Genomic DNA, 21,481 nt, shown 5'->3' on the forward strand with positions numbered 1-21,481 from the left:
CTACGGGTGAGATTTTCGGTGTCCAGAAAAGTCAAGAAGCGCGGCCATAAAGTGCGTGTTCTAAAATTTTACGACAAATGTTGTTGCGGTCTTCAGTCCGAAGACTGGTTTGGTGCATCTTTCCACCCCAGTCATTCATCAGAAGTCCTCTTCATATCTGCGTACCTACCGCAACCTACATCCACTGGGCCGGCCGGAGTGGCCGAGCGGTTCTAGGCGCTACAGTCTGGAACCGCGCGACCGCTACGGTGGCAGGTTCGAATCCTGCCTCGGGCATGGGTGTGTGTGCTGTCCTTAGGTTAGTTAGGTTTAGGTAGTTCTAAGTTCTAGGGGACTGATGACCTCAGAAGTTAAGTCCCATATTGCTCAGAGCCATTTGAACCATACATCCCCCTAGATCTACATACTGTATTCACGATTAGGGCTGACTCTACAGATTTTACCCTCTACACTTTCTTCCATTACCATTATTCGTTGACGTGTAGGGGTTGTTCTATCAACCGACCCCAGTTTTTAGTCAATCTGTGCCATAAATTTCTTTTTTCCCCAATACGATTCAGTATCTCCTCATTAGCAGTTCGACACACCCATCTAATCTGACCATCAGCATTCTTCTGTAGTCCTGGATTTCAAGAGCTTCTATTTTCTTTTTGCGTGAACTCTTCATCGTCCACGTTTTGCTTTCTTGCATAGCTGAACCGCTTCAGAAAAGAGTCCTAACATTTAAATTTATATTAGACGTTGATGGATTCCTCTCCTTCAGAAATGCTTTTCTTCCTGTTGCAGAGTCTGGATTTTATACTCTCTCTACTTCAGCCACCATCAATTGTTTTGTTGCTCAAATAGCAAAAGCTGTCTACTACTTCTAATGTCTCATTTCCCAATATACGTAATTCCCTCAGAATCGCCTGATTTAATTCGATTACAGTCCATTACGCTTTTTTTTTGTTATTCAACTTATATGTTGTAACCTCCCCACAAAATATTGATAAATATTATGGATAATGATTCTGGTTTAGTGTAACCTCAAAACAAAATTCTTTCACAGTGTAACCTCCCCACGAAATTCATTTACATTTATAACCTCCCTAAAAAATTCTTTTCACATTAACCTCCACACAAAATTCGTTTACATTTGATCCACCCACAAAATTCTTTCTGATTTAATCTAAGCTCAAACTTCATTCACATTTAGTGTAACCTCACAACAGAAAAATTCCTAAACCTCTCAACAGTAAAAATTATAATTATGTCGTTCACATTCAGTGTAACGTCCCAATAAAAAAATAAATTCAGTAACCTGGTAATAAAACAATGTAACTAACCTCTCAATTAAATTGTCGCTCACTTATGACTTTTCAATAATTCACTGTGAATGTAACCTGGTAAATTTTGGACGACAGCAGTGCTGCGTCATGGCCCTGAAAGATCATTCTGAATAAAGAAAGGAAAAATTCTTACCTCAATGAAGTCGCCGGATATATCTGCTCTTACAATAAATTTTTCCGGCACAGCTCTGTACAATGCTGCCCGACCTATCTGTCATTTATGAAAGGGAGCAACTGATTTTTCTATTGCAATAATCGGGATGATCATGGATGGGAGAAATTAGTAAATTCTTTAAATTGAAATGAATGGTTGTTAAAAGTTACTTTTTATGAGGAAGATATTATTACGAGAGTTTTAAAACATTTACATGCGACTTGAGATAACATTACTACATATGCGCGAGGCTGCTTTTTACCTTATACAATAATACTCAGGCTCCGGCATCGCTGCACCGCGACCGGGCCAGCCAACACGATACACCAGACCAGACCAGAGCAGACTCCAGACTAGCAACAACTTACTGCTACAGCTACACAGTTCCTACTGCAGTCAACACTGCTCTCTGGTTAGAGTCCTTGCATATCGCAGGCAGCGCATGAGCAATACATCGAAATTACATCTGCTCGGACCTCTTACAATGTAATCTCTTTTCAAGACACTAATCATTGCGTTAATCTGCTCCTCTAAGTCCTCCGCTTTCTCTGACAAAACTACAATGTCATTGGCAAACCTCAAACTCTCTTCTTCCTCAACTTTAATTCCTTCTCCAAATATCTGTTTGGTTTTCTTTAGTATCTGCTAAATGTACAGATTCAATAACACTGGGGGTAGGCATCAACCCTTCTTAACACTGATTCTCTTTCATGTCCTTTGAGCCTTATTATTGGAGTCTAGTTTCTGTACAAGTTTTAGATACCTTCTTGCACCCCGTAGTTTGTTCCCCAAAAATTGTTTTAAATGGCTCTGAGCACTATGGGACTCAACTGCTGAGGTCATTAGTCCCCTAGAACTTAGAACTAGTTAAACCTAACTAACCTAAGGACATCACAAACATCCATGCCCGAGGCAGGATTCGAACCTGCGACCGTAGCGGTCTTGCGGTTCCAGACTGCAGCGCCTTTAACCGCACGGCCACTTCGGCCGGCTTTTGTTCCCCGCTACCTTCAAAATTTCATAGACTGTACTCCTGTCAACACTGTCAAAAGCTTTCTCTAAATCTACGCAAGCTGGAAACGCAGGTTTGCTTTTCTTTGATCTGTCTTCTAAGGTAAGTCTTAGAATTAATGATGCTACGCGTATTTCTTCATTTCGCTGTCACCCGAGTTGATGTTCCCCGAGGTCAACTTCTTCTAGTTTTTCCATTCTTTTTTAATTAATTAGACGTGAAAACTACGCGAGCGTAAAGCTGAAAGACACTGAGTTGTATCAAAGGGATGATGCCGAGTCCACTTCAAACAGTCACGTCGCAGCTAGAGATAAGGGGCCTCCCACGGGCTTTCGGTAATGAATATCAATACGGCGTAGCCTAAGCAGGGTGAAAGCGGAAGTAAATCGAAATAAAAGTGCCAGACAGTTTCATGTGACCGGCTCAGCACGAAATCGACAAGGGAGTCCCCGGTCTGGTTGCGTGAGGTGTTGGGGTGGGGGTGGGGGCAGGAATCAGCGAGATCGTGCCTTTCCCCTCGCGCCCCCCTCCCCCCGCGATGTTGCTCGCCTGGCGCTCGGAGATACACTCGGCGGGCGCAGCGGCGCGCGGCTGCCCGTCCGGCCGATTGGCCGCTAATCGCCTTAACCGCAGCCGGCGCCGGCGGCTCAGCGGCTCCGTCCGTCCGTCCGTACACTCCTCACCTCCCTCTTATCCCGTGCTCACAGTGGCTGTGTTATCGCCAATATAGAATGGCGCACGTGACTACGGATACACGATCACGCAGCCGCTAGCGTCGGTTGACTGAACCGAGTTGCCCACTTCTGTAGAAAAGTTGCTGAAAGTTCCGTGAGGCTATTCGCGGATAATACTGTACTGTTCAGAGAAGTTCAAATGGCTCTGAGCACTATGGGACTTAACAGCTGTGGTCGTCAGTCCCCTAGAACTTAGAACTACTTAAACCTAACTAACCTAAGGACATCACACACATCCATGCCCGAGGCAGGATTCTAACCTGCGACCGTAGCAGTCGCACGGTACCGGACTGCGCGCCTAGAACTGCGAGACCACCGCGGCCGGCGTTCAGAGAAGTCTCAACGCCAGAATACTTTAGCGAAATGCGTCAAGACCTGTAGAGGGTCCACGCTTGGTGCAGTTGACCCTCAACGTAAAAAAAAATGTATCGTATTACGCATAAATAGGGGAAACAGACCCTTTATTCTACACTATGTGGTCCAAAGTATCCGGACATCTGACTGAAAATGACTTACAAGTTCGTGGTGCCCTTCATCAGTAACGCTGGAATTCAATATGGTGTAGGCCCACCCTTAGCCTTGATGACAGCTTCCACTTTCACAGGGATACGTTCCATCAAGTGGTGGAAAGTTTCTTGGGAAATGGCAGCCCATTCATCACGGAGTGCTGCACTGAGGAGAGGTACCGATGTTGGTCGGTCAGGCCTGGCACGAAGTCGGCGTTCCAAGACATCCCAAAAGTGTTCTATAGGATTTAAGTCAGGACTCTGTGCAGGCCAGTCCATTACGGGGATGTTATTGTGGCGTAACCGCTCCGTCACATGCCGTGCATTATGAACAGGTGCTCGACGTGTCGAAAGATGCAATCGCCATCCCCCTCAAAAGTGGAAAGCAACAGGATGCTGTGCTGTGATAGTGCCACGCAAAACAACAGGGGGTGCAACACGACCACACCATAACACCACTGCCTCCGAATTTTACTGTTGGCACTACACACGCTGCCTGATGTTCACGTTCACCGGGCATCCATCATATCCACGCCCTGTCATCAAATGTGTGTGAATTTCTTAGAACAAAATGCTGAGGACATCGGTCCCTAGACTTACAAACTACTTAAACTAACTTATGCTAAGAAAAACACACACATCCATGCCCGAGGGAGGACTCGAACCTGCGCCGGAAGGGGCCGCGCAGTCCGTGACATTGCGCCTCAAACCGCTCGGCCACACCACGCCGCACCCTCCCTTCGGAACGCCATAATGTGTACTATGATTCGTCACTCCACACAACGTTTTTCCACTGCTCAATCGTCCAATGTTTACGGTCTGTACACCAAGCCAGGCGTCGTTTGTCATTTACCGGCGTGATGTGTGGCTTATGAGCAGCCGCTCCACTGTGAAATCCAAGTTTTCTCACCTCCCGCCTAACTGTCATAGTACTTGTAGTGGATCCTGATCCAGTTTGGAATTTCTGTGTGATGGTCTGGATAGATGTCTGCTTATTACACGTCACGACTCTCTTGAACTGTCGGCGGTCTCTGTAAGTCAACAGACGAGGTCGGCCTGTACGCTTTTGTACTTTACGTGTCCCTTTACGTTTCCACTTCACAATCACATCGGAAACAGTGGACGTAGGGATGTTTAGGAGTGTGGAAATCTCGCGTACAGACGTATGACACCAGTGACACCCAATCACCTGACCACGTTCGAAGTCCGTGAGTTCCGCGGAGAGCCCCATTCTCCTCTCTCACGATGTCTAATGACTGCTGAGGTCGCTGATATGGAGTACTGGCTGTAGGTGGCAGCACAATGCACCTAAAATGAAAAACGTATGTTTTTGGGGGGGTGCGGATACTTTTGGTCACATAGTGTATGTGTGTGTGTGTGTGTGTGTGTGTGTGTGTGTGTGTGTGTGTGTGTTGGGGATTATGGGCGCTCAACGTCGAGGTCATCAGCGCCCCATAGTGTATGATTACGATCTAGAAAACATTCTGAGCAGCCCTCTTAGATTGTTTGCAGGGGACTGGTAAAGTCATCAGAACCTCAAAACGAACTGAAGGTGATGTAGACAAGTTATCTGCATGGTGAAAAAAGTGGCATGTGACTCTAAGTAACAGAAAGTGTGACGCCCTCCAAATCAGTATTTAAAAAATTCGTTACACAATAATTCATACAAATTTGATGCTTGTCGATTCAACGAAACAGCTAGGAACTACAATTCCGAACAACTTAAATTCAAATAATAACATAGGAAATGTTGTAGGGAAGACGAACGGAAGATGTTTTTACTAGCACACATATTAGGAGAAGCATATTCTTCTTTTTCCTGACCTTATCCCGCGTCTTCACGCCGTCGGCGTGTTAATCTGGATGTGGCAATGTTAGTGATAGAGGGTGACCAGATGCCCTGGCTTCCATTAAAAAAACGGGAAGATAATAAAAACCAGGTAGATAAGCAGCCCAGCAAGCGGGGCATTGACAGTCTTCTGTCCGTTGGGGACCAAAGGATTATCATGCCGCAGAGGACCCTCCTCCCCATAATCACAAAGCTCAACTAGTAAAACGTCAAAGAAAGAAGCTAGCGTCAGTATGTCTCGCCGTCGGCAAGGAGCGCAACGCCACTATGAGCTGTGTTCGAACGGGACAGGATGATAGGTCTCCAGCAAAGATTCTTTCTGTGGTTGCATTCTGGTTTGTACAGAGTGTGTTGACAACACAGTCTCGATAGACTGAATAGAAGATCATACGCAACGACGAGCAGGTGCTAGACCCAGCATGTGGCTGTGATGTAGGATGTCCTTATAGAAGACCGTGCAACTTCGTCCACAATGTTGGTTCGACATTGGAACACTGCAGCAGGTGTGGACGGTAGGTGTCGATGATCCGACAGCATCTGTTGCGGGCTGACCTGGTGGCACATAAGCTCCCGCATTGGCTTCCACAGTCCATAAATCGAGATTGCCTCAGACTGCTAAGGACACATGAACGCTATCGGCGACTAGCACCACATAGCTGACGCTCAACTACTATGTAAAGCGGCAATTCGTAGTGCTTCAGACTATCCTACAGTAATGCCAGCATATGTGTTATACACTACTACGTTGACTGAGCCTTCATCCTTACACTTTTTTAATTATTTTTATTTCTTCATTTTTTTTTTATCAAGAAGCAGCAATCCACAATCTTTTACATGCTGAAATATTACGTAGGAATGGAAACCAACGAATATTTTTTATTTACACCGTGGTTTCCATTTCGTGACTGATGAGGTTTCGAGAAAAAAAACAGCAATCGCTACGTCAGGGAGATGTACGGCCTAAAAATATTTTTCCAGCAAGACAATGACCGGCCAAAAGTGTTTTGAAAGCTCGGTTATGCAAATTCTGAGGTGGTCACCAAATTCGGCGTCGGAAAGTAAAATACAAATTTGAAGTAAGATAGCACCAGCTGAAAAATGCTCCTGTCGGAGAGCAAAAAAGGCGAACATAATCGTCTTTAAAAGACTTTGACAGAAAAATGCGGAACTAACTGCCAAATCTTCATTCCGCCTCAGTCACCAAAAATTTTTACATGTGAACATATTCGCGCTCTTTTAACACAGAAGATTCTAAATCCTTTTACTCAGTCTCTCTGTGTAAATAACCTTCATACTCAGCAACTCCCTCTCACTGCCACGGTCTACATACGAGGTGTGATCAAAAAGCAACGGGAATTTTTGTTTTTCTAAAAGAATCTTTATTCAGTCATCATCATCAACTTTGTTCCCTTCAGAGTAGTCCCCCTCACATAAAATACACTTGTGCCAGTGCTTTTTCCAATCTTGAAAGCACTTCTGGAACTCACTTTTCGTTATAGTTTTCGGCTCCTACAGCGATTCTGTTTTTATCTTATCAATGGCGGCGAAACGTCGTCATTTCATAGTTTGAAGAGAACCATGGAAGGACAATATTTTGCCTCGGGGATAGAAAAAAATTGCAGGGGGCCATGTCCGGTAAATGCGATCGCTGAGGCATCATAACAGTTTTGCTTTTTGCCAAAAAATTACAAATAAGCATTAAGGTGTGAGTGAGAGCATTATCGTGATGTAATTTCCACGAGTGGTTTTTTCACAGTTCTGGTAGTTTTCTTCGGACTGAGTCACGCAAACGGCGCAGAGCTTCCACGTAACATACCTTATTGACCGTACGACCATAAAGCATGCACTCATGATGCACTATTCCGTTGTAATCGAAGAAAACAGTGAGAAGAACCTTCATACATAATCTAACTTGCCGAATTTTTTTTTGTGTTGACACTTCACGCAGTTTCCATTGGAACGATTGCGTCTGGTTTCGACGCCATACCCATATAAACATGTTCGTCACCTATTATCACCTTCTTTTAGGAAGCTCTGGATCGCTGTTGACTTCATTCAGCAGTTCTTGAGCGATGTCTATGCGACTTCGTTTTTAGTGGAAATTCAACAATTTCAGAACAGACTTTGCTGCTACACGTTTCACGCAAAAAACATCCGAAAAATTTGCTTGGCATGAGCTAAAAGATATGCCGACATCATTAGCAACCTTTCTAATAGGGATTTGGCGATTTTCCAGAACCATTTTCTTTACTTTTTCCATCGCAACTGATGTATTAGGACGTCCAAGATCATCGTCTTCGACATCTTTTCAACTCTCTTTGAAACATTTTTACCACTCGCACACTGCTGTCTTACTCATGATAGATTCAACAAAATCCAGTCAACATTTCGAATGTGGTGCTGAGTTTATTCCATTTTTCAAGCAAAATTTAATGCATATTCTTTGATCCATCTTTTCCGAAAGTAAAAATTCACCGAACACTCGAAAACACGTATAACCTTTTCGAGTGTCCACAATAAACTGAATATTCAAAACAGCTGAAAATGCAAACATATATCGGGAACACGTGTACCAGCAAGATAACAAAATTGAAAATGCAAACATATATGGGGAATATGTGTACCAGCAAGATAACAAAATTGAAAATCGGGTGTATGAAGCCCACAAAATTAAAATAATTTCCGTTATCTTTTGATTACATCTCGTTTGTCTCTCTCCCACTGTCTCCTTTTCCTTCCATTGATTTACAGTGCATTCCACTGCCACTGCTCCGTCTCTCACTTACACTGTTTTCTTTCCGCTTTCTTCCCCACTGTCAATGTCTTCATCATACCTCGGCAGCTCAAAAATTCTGGGAGGTCCAACTTACTTTTTCCCGTACACCCACGTGTGTAAAATTTCAGTCTAAAATGCGCCCTCAGTATACCTTCGTGTTAAATTTCGTCGGTCGCGGAAGGTCCAGACCCCCGAACCCTATGTATAGTCCCCACGCATCTGTTTTTTTTTTCAGATCTACTGTTTCCTCTCTCTTTTGCTTCCACTGCTTCCATCTCCTCTCTTTCTCTTTTACTGCCACTGTCTCTCACTGACCAGCAATGTCTCCTCTCTCTTTGCTATTGCCTTCATCCATCTCTGTCTCTTTCACTGGCGCTTTTTCTATCCCGCCATCACTTTCTTCTCTCTCTTTTTGTCCGGTTGGCACTGTCTTCTCTGTCCTCCGCCGTTACTGCATTTCTGTTACTCTCTTTCAGCACGAAAAAGCGCAAGCATGTGCGCATGCCAAAATTTTTGACGAGGAGGGTGGAATGAAGATGGAGGCAGATAGTTTCCCACATTTCTGCCAGATTCTTTTAAAGAGGAACGTATTCGCCTTTTTATGCTCCGGTAGGATTATTTTTCAGCTGATTCTCTTTTTTTACTTGCAACAGCAGGGTGTGCTGCTTATATACAACGAATTCTTTAGGTCAGTGTGCCGGCTGGAGTGACCGAGCGGTCCTACTCGCTACAGTCTGGAACCGCGCGACCGCTACGGTCGCAGGTTCGAATCCTGCCTCGGGCATGGATGTGTGTGATGTCCTTAGGTCAGTTAAGTTTAAATAGTTCTAAGTTCTAGGGGACTGATGACCTTAGCAGTTAAGTCCATAGTGCTCAGAGCCACTTGAACTTTTAGGTCAATGAAGTTTTGATAATTTATTTATATACTTTGACACATATAAACAAAAGATAAGTACGCATAATATAAGGTTAACACAAAATCGTTTGCCTTACATTTTTCCTGCATACTTCGATCATCTATTGCAATTTATCGAAAACGTCTTGCTTATGATTTGTATCTTAAAAGAACAAAAATGTTATTAGAAATATTTTATTGTTTTTGCAGTCTTTCCAGTTTTACATAATTTTTGGCAGTCATTTTAAGTTCTTTTCAGCACATTTTTGGTCACTAAAGTACCATTTTGGGCATATTTGTACAGGCGTCAAATGTCCATTATGCAGTGACAGCGCGTTAAAAAAATTCTATCGGTGGAAAACTGACGACTAAAAACATATTTTGATGACCCCTGAATCCTTGTGGTGACCCTAAAACCGGTACCCATGTTCACTACGTCAGTTAAAGTACTTTTACTCCACAGACCGTATATTACGTGCGTATTTTACGTGCATAACTGCCATCACTTTGAACCTCTGTATCTCGGTAACGGGTAATGATATCGAAAAGAAGTTTCAAAGTTGCTCCAGAACATCATTTTAAAAGCATATAGTAAAAGCTTTGACTGTCTACCATGAATGGAAATTATAGAAGTGCCCATACCCGTAGTTGGCACTTTCCGTACTCAAAAATCATGATATTTCGGGATTTTCTCAGGAACCACCGACGAAGAAATGGTGCTTTTAAGAACTATCTAAGGTTTAACCTAGACTACACCTAATACTAAAGAACCCACCGATTTGTTCAATTTGTCTGGCCTGGAAAGAGTGTAACGTTTAAATTTTGACTCTGTACTGTAGTATAGCTACAGGACACCCATTCTTCCAGTAGTTATACAAATGGTCGCTAGGCGAATGACTATCCAAAACACTTAACCCCTTATCTCCGTGATCAATAGAACTCGAGATATGACACCTGAAATATCGCATTTTCGCGCTCGAGATATGACCCATGAAAAATCAAATTTTCGTGAGTGGACTTTTGGAGCATATTTGTACCGTGGACTGTCCTGCACGGACCGATAAAAAACACCAACATTGGACGATTCACAGGCAAATGGGACACACGACTTCTCTCCTTTATGTTGTATCTGACAATTGTGGCCACAGGAGGGGCATCTTGTAGCAAAATGTTCTAAAAAAGTTGCTGTATCATTAAAAACAGCGAATTTACAAGGTAAACGCTAGGAAAGCGAGACTGACCAGACGCAAGAGGCGGAAAAGTTGAAGCCTCCTTCGAAGAACGAAGGGCAGCGTTGCTTGTCAGGCCTTCATGTTCGCCATGCCTGTCTTTCATTAAACTTTTGAGAGATAACTTTGGTCGATAACACGTTCGACAGCCTTATAACTTACATAACCACGAGATGGGAGATTCCCAGGGAAGTATCGATGTCTTGGAATGACGTCTTCACCCCACTAAACTCTGCTATATCGATAATTCTGCCTACGATTAGTTTCATTCATCAGTTCGGTATAAATATGAGTTCACTCGACAAAATATTGGTCGCCCACTTTAAAGAACAAAGTGGTTGCTTTGGTGCGATGCAGATGATATAAAACTGGATTTGGGACTTAATCTGCAAGTTTATATTTCAAGTACATTTGCACTAAATAGGACGATAAATCATACTGAAGTGAGTAGCGGTTCGTTATGACACATTCGCAGTACTCTCACAAATGACTCGTTCGGGGACCAATGTTAATCGGAACGGTTTTGCTTTTGCGAGTATTGTTGTGTACTTCGAACCGTGACAATTTTCGTCATTATTTCCTGTATAGGCTGTGCACCGCATGTCGATCACATCGATTCCTGCTTCATGTACCTGAGGACGGAACCTTAAAATGTGGCTGTCTGGACAGAAGTAAAGAAAAAAAATACATACATAGTGTTTCGATTATAAGTGCTTTAGTACGTACCCACTTTAGTGTGTTACTTGTTTGTTCTCTGTGTCTAACAGTCTTCCTGCAAAATAATTTACTACCTGATGTTTTCTACGTGATCATAGCTGCACCATTAAGAAGACTATGCCTGTCAGTATAGACCAACCGTTTTGTGCCCACGCATTCACACTTCCACACGTGTCTCGGGGGAAAATAAGCATTAATGGCTTTCTCTCGCCACATGCACTTGGAGGTACTAACCAACCTGAAAACATGATACTACTAATAGCTATAATTATTAGTCTGCAAACAAAGTAAATTGTGATGTAATGTTGTTCAGTACACTGTTCTCAGTCACCAATAAAAATATCTGTACTTATATCCCTAACACCCTGTATTATTTATTTTCCACCGTACACTGTCACCTTGGAAGCTGTAAGATAACCAGTATTAAATTTGTACAAAATCAGCACCTTTCATACTGCTCCAACGAGTTAATCATTCGATGTCACTGTTATTTTACACTTTTGAGAGTTTATTAAATCGCACCACGCAAAGAAGAAGAAACAGAACCAAAACAAAAATTTTAAAACTTTCTTCTTCGTTTTCTCCGGGTGACAACGTCGAATAGAGATTGTAATGCATGCTGAGTACAAATTGCTGCGATTGACCCCTTTTAATGACCATTCATGTGTGGTGTAGATGTTTAGATGCATTTGTGTCTTGTACAAGCCCCCTGCTCTTAGTATAGGGCCGCTTTTGTTCGCTTGCTTTAGCTCACCTCCTCCTCTTGCCGACAGCTGCCAACCCTCGGAAGCAGCGCAGGGAGCGCACGACGTTCACGCGCGCCCAGCTGGACGTTCTGGAGGCGCTGTTCGCCAAGACGCGCTACCCGGACATCTTCATGAGGGAGGAGGTCGCCCTGAAGATCAACCTCCCAGAGTCCAGGGTACAGGTAAGCGCATAGCTTTAAAAACCATAAAACCCATTTTTTTTAATGCCCACACCGGCATGATGGCCAACACAAAAGGTCTACTGCCATCTCTGCATAAGGGTTAGTATTCACTAAAGTGAGGTGTCGCAGGATGTGGTACTGCGATGTTTGCGTACGTCTGGTTAGGATTAACCATTAATACGCGCTCATCTGGAGATAGATTGGTCGAAATCTGACGAAGGGTAGCGGTTTGATGGGCAGAGGAAAAAAAGTGCCAAGGCAAGGGCCAAGGGAAAAAAACCTCTGCGAAAGTTAGGTCGGGCGGCAAGAGCAGTAGCGGTTGTCTTGCTGCCTGCGATAGGTTGTGTAAGGATAGGCTTTGTTAGTAGTGGGTATCATGCATGTCGATACCTTGACGTTGTGCGATTGTGCTGCTCGGCGGCTGGCGCTGGGTGCTGGTACAGAGTCCTCGTTCACCGTCAGCAACCTGCAACAGTTACGTTTGTTATCGATCTTGTGTCCGATAGGTCATATACCGGAGGCACAGTGTGAGGGAATGTTGGCAGATTGTTTGTGCGTTAAAACCCAATCAATACGTTGTTTTATTATATCGTGCGGACGTAGGAAACATCTCTCCTCCCCCCCACCCCACCCCCTCCTTCCCTCCCTCACAACCGTCACGTTCGGCCAAATAAATAAATCCTGTAGTGGACACGCTCTCGTCATGAAGTCGCCCAAGACGAGAACACCATATTGCTCAACGTCCGCAGAGCTGACACGTTCGCAATGTGATGTAAGGCAGGTGCGGCGTCCAAGGGCATGGTTTTGGGGTCATCACCCCGTTCCCCTCCATAAAACTTTTAGCACAAATGTTTATATCTTTACATATCTCAGTCTACAAATTCTGCTGCAAACTTTAGGAAAATCTCTGTTGTACTGAGAGGCGGCAGAAGATAAGTACTCTGCTGTGTGAGTAGGCAATGTGTATTGCCTACAGTCCAGTCATCTGCACGGCAAATCAAGGGACTGGGCCGAGAAAAATTAAAGTTTCTGATTCGCTTCTAAAATATCTTTCTCTTTTTAAAGACACTCGTACTTATGGTTTTCTTACTGAAAAACGCTCTCTCAATTTACGGTACATAGTATGTAGCATACCTGATAAGCAGACACTACTAGTTCAGTGTAGTCTCGCCGTGTGAGGACCGGCGAATACTAAAGGACAGCTAGCATCTCTGGAAAGCGTTGTGTCTCTATGAAACTTCCTGGCAGATTAAAACTGTGTGCTGGACCGAGACTCGAACTCGGGACCTTTGCCTTTGGCGGGCAAGTGCTCTACCAGCTGAGCTAGCCGAGCACGACTCACGCTCCGTCCTCACAGCTTCACTTCTGCCAGTACCTTCGTCTCCTATCTTCCAAACTTTCGAGTCTCGGTCCAGCACACAGTTTTAATCTGCCAGAAAGTTTCATATCAGCGCACACTCCGCTGCAGAGTGAAAATCTCATTCTGGAAACATCCCCCAGGCTGTGGCTAAGCCATGTCTCCGCAATATCCTTTCTTTCAGGAGTGCTAGTTCTGCAAGGTTCGCAGGAGAGCTTCTGTAAAGTTTGGAAGGTAGGAGACGAAGGTACTGGCAGAAGTGAAGCTGTGAGGACGGGGCGTGAGTCGTGTTTGGGTAGCTCAGCTGGTAGACCACTTGCCCGCGAAAGGCAAAGGTCCCGAGTTCGAGTCTCGGTCCAGCACACAGTTTTAATCTGCCAGGAAGTTTCATATCAGCGCACATTCCGCTGCAGAGTGAAAATCTCATTATGTCTCTAACAAAAACTATCTATCACCCCTACAGTTCTGATGCAAAAACTTTGAAACACTTTGTGTAGTATGAGGGATATTCTCCTTTTCAACCCTCGATCGGTAGCGAAATGTTTTATTTGCAGTATTTAGCTATACTTCCAGCTACTTCTCTACATAGTCGGTGCTCCGATATTCGTCGTAGTGTGGGACCAACTTTCCAACACCCTCTTCACAGAAGGCAGCCACCTGTGATTTCCACCAACCCTCTAAGCTGGTCTGCAGCTCATTGTCTGTGCCAAAGTGCTGTACCCGTTGTCAACGTTTCATGTGAGCGAAGAGACGAAAATCAGAGAGCCGAGTTCGGGCTGTATTCGAGTGGTCAAACAGTTGCCATCGAAAGCTCTACAGGAAGAAACGCATGACATTTACGTTATGTGGGTTGCGTGAAATCAGGCACAACCCTTCAACAGGCACTTCACACTTGGAGGAGGAGGAGGAGATTAGTGTTTAACGTCCCGTCGACAACGAGGTTATTAGAGACGGACCGCAAGCTCGGGTGAGGGAAGGATGGGGAAGGAAATCGGCCGTGCCCTTGCAAAGGAACCATCCCGGCATTTGCCTGAAGCGATTTAGGGAAATCACGGAAAACCTAAGTCAGGATGGCCGGAGACTGGATTGAACCGTCGTCCTCCCGAATGCGAGTCCAGTGTGCTAACCACTGCGCCTCCCCGCTCGGTTCACACTTGGAAGGAGACATTGTTGTAGACACCTTTATGTGCTCACTGTGCGTTCAGAACTGAAAAGTGCAATGTGACACGATATACGGGCATATTAGAGACATTGCGCAACCGTTTTGCTCAGAATGAACCGGATTTTCACTGCAGTTTTCATTTCGCGACCGATCGGAAGTAGAGGAAAAAGTAGCCCTCGTATATACATTTTATGGATCATTACTAGCTGACAGGCCGGCATTGCCGGGGTACTCATTCTCTATTAAAAACGAAAACAGAAAATGAACCCCGTTTGTTGTGAAGTATCGAAAAAATTTCATTTCCATGTATTTTTGAAAACGTCTTCGAACTTGCGAGAGAACCGTACAAAGAAATATGTATAAAGTACAAATGTATAGTTACAGTACCAAATCAAGAAACATGACCCCAGACAGTTTTTGTACGATGGGAGCAGCTGCTTCGCTTCTCTGCGACGTGGTTTTGTAAACGTCTCTGCGGCAACGCCTTTTCATAACTCTACAGATGCTACTATTGCCTTCGCCTACAGCCGTTTGCGCTTCGTAGTTGAAAGCTTTCAAAAGCGCTGCCAAGTGTCAGGGAGCTTCTTAATTTGACTCGACTGTACGATTGCCTTAGTAGTAAAGAATAAATGTATCAAAAGTTCGTGCGTAACGCCGCAATTTCTCACGCATCTCAGTCTTTATGACAAATTTCTTGAACTGAGGGTCGTACAATGATGGAGTTGCGTAGGTACATTCAGCGGCATATATGTGTACTGTTTGGGAAATGATATCCCCTGAAATATTTGTGGTATGGTGATGAACTTTTGTAGTTACATTTAGCTGCACACGTGGATACTGGCTGAGAAACTTATTGCGAATACAGTTCATAGAAGTTTTACATTTAGACGTCCTGCGTCGTGCGGCAGTTTATCAGTTTATCACGCATCTCACGTTTACGACGTCATATCTCATGAACTGTAGTAGACAGGTGGTTCTTACACCCACGGCGATTGTTGCCTGACAGTAAAGGGTATGTGTACCCTATTTACGGGCGAAGGGAGCGGACAGCAGACAGCAACAAACGTAACTCAACACATGTTTCTCACTAAATTTCATCTACTCCTCTTTACTCTCATCCTTCCTGGTTTTACTCTCAATCCATATTCTGTGCTCATTAGACTGTTCACTCCGATCACTGAGGGTAGCAATGTCATTAGGGAAACTTATCAATGGCGTTCCGTCAACCCGAATTTTAATCCCCACTGTATCTATCTTTTATTTTCGGTATTGTTTCTTATATGTACATATTCAACAGCAAAGAAGAAAGACTACGTCCGTATCTTACATTCCTTTTAATCCGAGCACTTCCTGTTTCGTCTTGCGTTCTTATTGTTGCTTCTTGCATATTGTATACGTATTAATCGTTTTTCTTTATAGCTTACACCTACTTTCCTGAGAACTGAACCATTTCACATTGTCGAACCCTTCTTCTAAGTTGACATATCGTACGGAAGTGTCTTATTTTTTCCTAACTGTTGTTTCCGTTATCTGGTTCATCGCCAGAATTGCCTCTCTGGTGCATTTATCTTTTCTAAAGACAAACCGATCGTCACCTGAACGATCCCCTACTTTCTTTTCCATTCTTCCGCGTATTATTCTTGCCGGTAACTTGGACAGATGTGCCGTTTAGCTGTTTGCGTGATAATTCTCGCACTCATGTGTCCTTGATGCCTTTGGAATTTTAAGGATAGTATTTTTCCGAAAGCGATGATTTGTCTCCAGTCTCATAGATTGTACACATCTACTTGAATTGTCATCCGACAGTGATTTTAGAAACTCCGAAGGAATGTTATATATGCAGTCTACCTTATTTGACTGCAAGTCCTCCTCAGCTCTGTTAAACTTTGACTATAATTCTGAATGCTCTATATCCTCCATCTCAACCAAAAATTTTTTCTTCTGTCCCGTCATCAGGCAATTCCTCTCCGTTGTAGAATCTTTCAGCGCGTTCTTTCCACCTACGTGCTCTCTCGTGAACGGTTAACAGCGGAAGTCCACCTGCACTCTAAATGTTGACACATTTGCTTTTAATTTCAGCGAAAATAGTTTGAACTTTTCTGTGAGCTGAATCACTCTTTCCAATGATCGTTTGTTTTTACATTTCTTTAAGTTTTTCCTGCAGCCATTTCACCTTGGCTTCTCCGTTCATCGTACAGTACACATCTTATTTCTAAGTGACTTACGTCGCCGCATTCCTGTGTTTCCCTGAAGTTTCTTGTACTTCCTTCTTACATTGATCAGTTGTATTTTTTTTCTGTCATCCAAGATTTCGTCTCAGTTATCTTTCTTTTACCTATATTCGTCCGTCCAAGTTCTGTGATTGCGCTTTTTAGAGACATCGATTGCATTTCAACTGTACTGCTTATCGTGGTATTATTAATTACAGTATCTTTAGCCTTAGAGAACTACAAACGTAGCTCATCGTTGCTGAATAATACAGTATCCTATTTATTACCACTATTATTCTTCCACGGGATTGTCAAACTTCATAGTTACTAAATTGTGGTTTGAGGGTATATCTGGTCCTGTGTACGTCTTATAATCCAACATCTGATTTCGGAATCTCTGTAGGAAAGTTATGTGATCCTGATGAAATCTTCCCATATGTCCAGGCATTTTCCAAGCATCAATTCACAAATTGCGAGTTTGGAACAACATATTTGCTATTACCAATTCAATTTTACTGTAGAACTCTATCAGTAATTCTCCTCTCTCATTCCTATTACCAGGTCCATATTCTCGCATAACATAATCTTCAATTCCTTTCCTTGCCACAGCATTCGAATACCCCATAAGCATCAAATTATATATCCCTGAACCATGATGGTTGCTGTTGGTTTGCTATCGGCTCCATTGATAATAATTCTATCATTGAATTGTTCAAAGTAACTCACCCTCTGACCTACCTTTCTGTTCATAACAAATCCTATTCCCGTTGTACCACTTGCTGCTGTTGCCGATATTATACTTGATTCATCTGACTAGAAATCCTTGTCTCCTTTCCATTTCAGTTTACTGAACCCGATTATGTCTGGATTGAGCCCCTGTATTTCCTTTTTCAGAGTTTCCACCTTCCTTTCCACATTCCTACCTCTGACTTTCCATGCTCCTACTCATAGAATGCTACCCTTTTGTTGATTGTTCAGTCTTTTTCTCACTGTTGCCTCCACCTTGGAAGTCCCCTCCCAGAGGTACGAATAAGTGACTAATCTGGAACTTCTTGTCGATGGAAATATCATCATGACACTTTTTTCAATTAGAGGCCACTTGACACGTGAACACACATACATTTAATGCAGTAGTTTTCGTTGTCTTCTGCATCCTCATGCCGCTGATTGTTGCTGATTCTTTGCCTGTTAGCGTCCGTTTCCCAACCCACGGGTAAGAGAGTGCCCTAAACCTCTGGCCTCTCCTCCGTCCTCTTTGACAACGCCATTGGCAAATCGTGGGTGACTCCTTATGCCGGTAGTCTTCGGCCATCGTTACTGATGATTATTATTCATAATTTAAACAGCGGCTAGTTCGAACCCGGGACGAGGACATTTTGATTACTAGTCAAAAACAATCACGTTTTAGTAGTTTTTGATAGCGTCCCGTAACACGAGAAAATACATTGCGGATTGAAAATTGAAGGAACAATGCTATTGGAAGCGTTGAGGACTTGAGGCCATATGTCATTTTCGGTTGCAATGAGAATATTGACGTATGTTGAAATAATTATCAGACCTCACTACAAATGCATCTAGTTACATTAGTTGTCAGCCAATATGCGTTACATATTCTGGTTTTCATCAAACCGGTACTGCTTTGATACTTCTGTTTGCGTAGGAGTTCGCTTTGCGAGGTTATTATTACTATTATTGTTATTATTAGGAAGGGCAGCTGTCCTTCTGTGCCTTACGGCATGTAGACTGCTTTTGTAAATCTTATTAGTTACAGTTATTTGTGTATTTCTAACAATCACGAAGTGGCGTAACTAAGATAAATGGCACCCGGACCAAACTCCATATTTGCGACGCCTCCTCCCCCCCCCCCCCCCCCCCCACCCATATTTCCTTCGGATTTCATTGTCAGACAGAGTGGAGATCATTCTTGTAGTGAATCTAATAACATTCAGTTTCTGCACATCATCTTGAACACGTGATACTTCCCAAAAAGCCTTCCATCTACTCTCAGTCCTAAGAATTTCAAATGGTCGACCGCAGTGACTGATTAACCACTTTGGGACAGAAAAATTTCGCTTTTTACAATGGTCCACGTCACACGCTTTATGCATTTCGTTTTGTTGCTGGTAATTATTAATTTCCAGAATTAATTTTTCACTCTGCAGTGGAGCGTGCTCTAATAAGAACCCTCCTGCCACTTTAAAACTGTGTGCCGAACAGAGACTCGAATTCAGGACCTTTGCCTTTCTCGGACAGGTGCTCTAACATCGGCTGCAGAGTGAAAAAATCATTGTGGAAATATCCCCCAGGGTGGGGCTAAGTTCTGTCTGCATAAAATATTTTGTTCCAAAAGCGCTAGTGCGCAAGTTTCGCAGCAGAACTTCTGTGAAGTTCGGAAGGTAGGAGATGAGGTACTGGCGGAAGTAAAGCTGTGAGAACTGGTCGTGAGTCGTGTTTTCGTAGGTCAGTCGATGAGCTACAGAAGTGAGCTACTTAGTTTGACACTGCCGGTGCCAACCTCAAAAAACAATGGGACAGTAGACTTTACCAAATATTTTGTTGAAATGTGGTGGTAGTCAAGGGAAGGCAGGATTCGGTTACGATTGTGGACGGGGCCGTAATCAGTTACTATTAGTTGCCTTTTACAGTTACACAATTTATTTTAAACCAGTAATTCCAGACTCAACAATAAATAAAAAATACCACACATTATTAATGAAGGAATAAACAACAGTGTAAATAATAGTGATTTCAGTGAGTTAAATTTAGCAAATCACCATTAAATACAGATACAACAGATAATGTTTTAAAAGCAAGCCACTGTGATCTGGGCGAAGGCCTTACACACCAGGAATGGCAATAAATTAAGAATTGTTTAAAACTCTCTGCAGCTTACAAATTACACGTAATGAAATATTAAAGGCAAGTCGCCACAAACACAGCAGACGGCATCAGACGCCAAGAATGGCAGTAAATAAGGTTTAAAGGCTTACTGCGTAAATACAAATACCAAATTTTAGTTTAAGGCAAGTGACCACAATCACGGCTGAAGGCCTTACACGGCAAGAATGGCAATAAATTAAGAATTGATTAAGAACTCGCTGCAATTTACAACTTACAGGTATTGAAATATTAAGGTAATTCGCCACAAACACAGCAGAAGGCATCAGACGCCAGGAATGGGGGCAAATAAGGTTTTAAGGCTTACTGCTAAAATACAAATACCAATTTTGAATTTTAAGGCAAATGACCACAATCACGTCTGAAGGCCTTACACTCCAGAAACGGCAATAATATAAAAAAATAGAAACCTGCTGTAAATCAGCAAATACAATAACAAAAGTTAATTAAGAAAACAAGCAACTGATCCAGACGGTACTCCAGGAATCGACCTCTGAGGAGGTCCGGCAACAAACACTTTCGCGAGTGATGAGATAGGCAACCAAGAGTTGCATTCACTTCATAAGATGGTAACTCAGACTAGTGGCAGTCTAACGAATGACTAATGATAATCTTGCTGAAGCTACCTGATGTCGGATAAACCAAATGCAACGATGGAACAATACGCCAAAGCCGGAACCGGCGGTCTGCACTACGTCCAGAATACTGTGTTTAGAGCGCCCGGAACGAGAAAGGAACCACTACAACCAGAGTAGAAGAATCACCCCTGCTCTTCGCCTCGGCGACACTACGAGCAGCATCACAAACCTGAGTCACTGGAGAGTCGCGAGATATCACAATGGTGGAGATTTCTCTACTGGGATTGAAATTCACTCATCTTAAAGCTTTCTCGACCCGGTTTACGATGATGTCATGACCACAGCCCTTCCATCCGGCAGTCCATGCGTGCCGCCAGCGGTCCCGGCGTGTTCTGGCACTGTGTGGACCTGGCTCCTCCTGAGTCCCCAACGAACTTGCCCACTCACACTACCCGGAAAAATAACGACGTCGCCCCAAAGATAGGGCAACAGTTAGTACATATCGATAACGGCCGCTGCTGCCACCAGCGGACAGGCAACGTTTGCGGAACCGAGTGGCGCCAGTCAACACGAGAAGAAGACAAACAACCGCAACCATGCCAACTAAACGATAGCGTCTGGCGTCCAACAGAGGGCGGAAACCTACAAATAGCCCCAACCTGAGTGGCAGCACGGCTCATTTGTGCGCTCGGGTACAGAAAAAGAAAGAAAATGTCGGTACAGAACCTGCTCGCGAAACGCGAGATGTTCCAGCTTACGCAAAAGTATGGACGGTCCAGCACACAGTTTCAATTTGCCAGGGAGTGCAGACTGAAAAATTTCTGTACAATACCCTTTCTTCCAGGAAGTAAAGTTTGTGAAGTTTGAAAGGTAGGAGATGAAGTACTCGGGGAAGTAAAGCTGCGAGGAAGCGTCGCGAGTCGTGCTTGGGTTATTCAGACGGTAGAGCACCTGCCAGAGAAAGGCAAAAGTTCGAGTCTCGGTCCGGCATCCAGTTTTAAATTAATAAGAAGTTTCAAGTTTTTATTTGTTCTCTGAAAGTCACGTGCTGATGTTAGTGGCTATCGTATTAGCTACATAATTTATATTGCATAGCACGTCGTTCACAGTTAACACTGTGTCGTGAGCAAAGAGAAATATTTGTGGGT

General features: G+C 43.6%; 1 protein-coding gene across 1 annotated transcript in view; it reads left to right on the top strand.

Moving 5' to 3' along the window:
- The window catches only part of LOC124613476 (homeobox protein OTX2-B-like), a 325,801-nt gene that overhangs the window by 207,392 nt on the left and 96,928 nt on the right, over nucleotides 1-21,481 (top strand). Inside the window, exon 4 of the mRNA XM_047142182.1 lies at nucleotides 11,974-12,128. Within this exon, the coding sequence (XP_046998138.1) occupies nucleotides 11,974-12,128 (155 nt within the window). The remainder of the gene's footprint in view (nucleotides 1-11,973; nucleotides 12,129-21,481) is intronic.

This window comes from Schistocerca americana, chromosome 4 (assembly GCF_021461395.2).
Source record: "Schistocerca americana isolate TAMUIC-IGC-003095 chromosome 4, iqSchAmer2.1, whole genome shotgun sequence".
In the NCBI taxonomy this organism is placed as follows: Eukaryota; Metazoa; Arthropoda; class Insecta; order Orthoptera; family Acrididae; genus Schistocerca; species Schistocerca americana.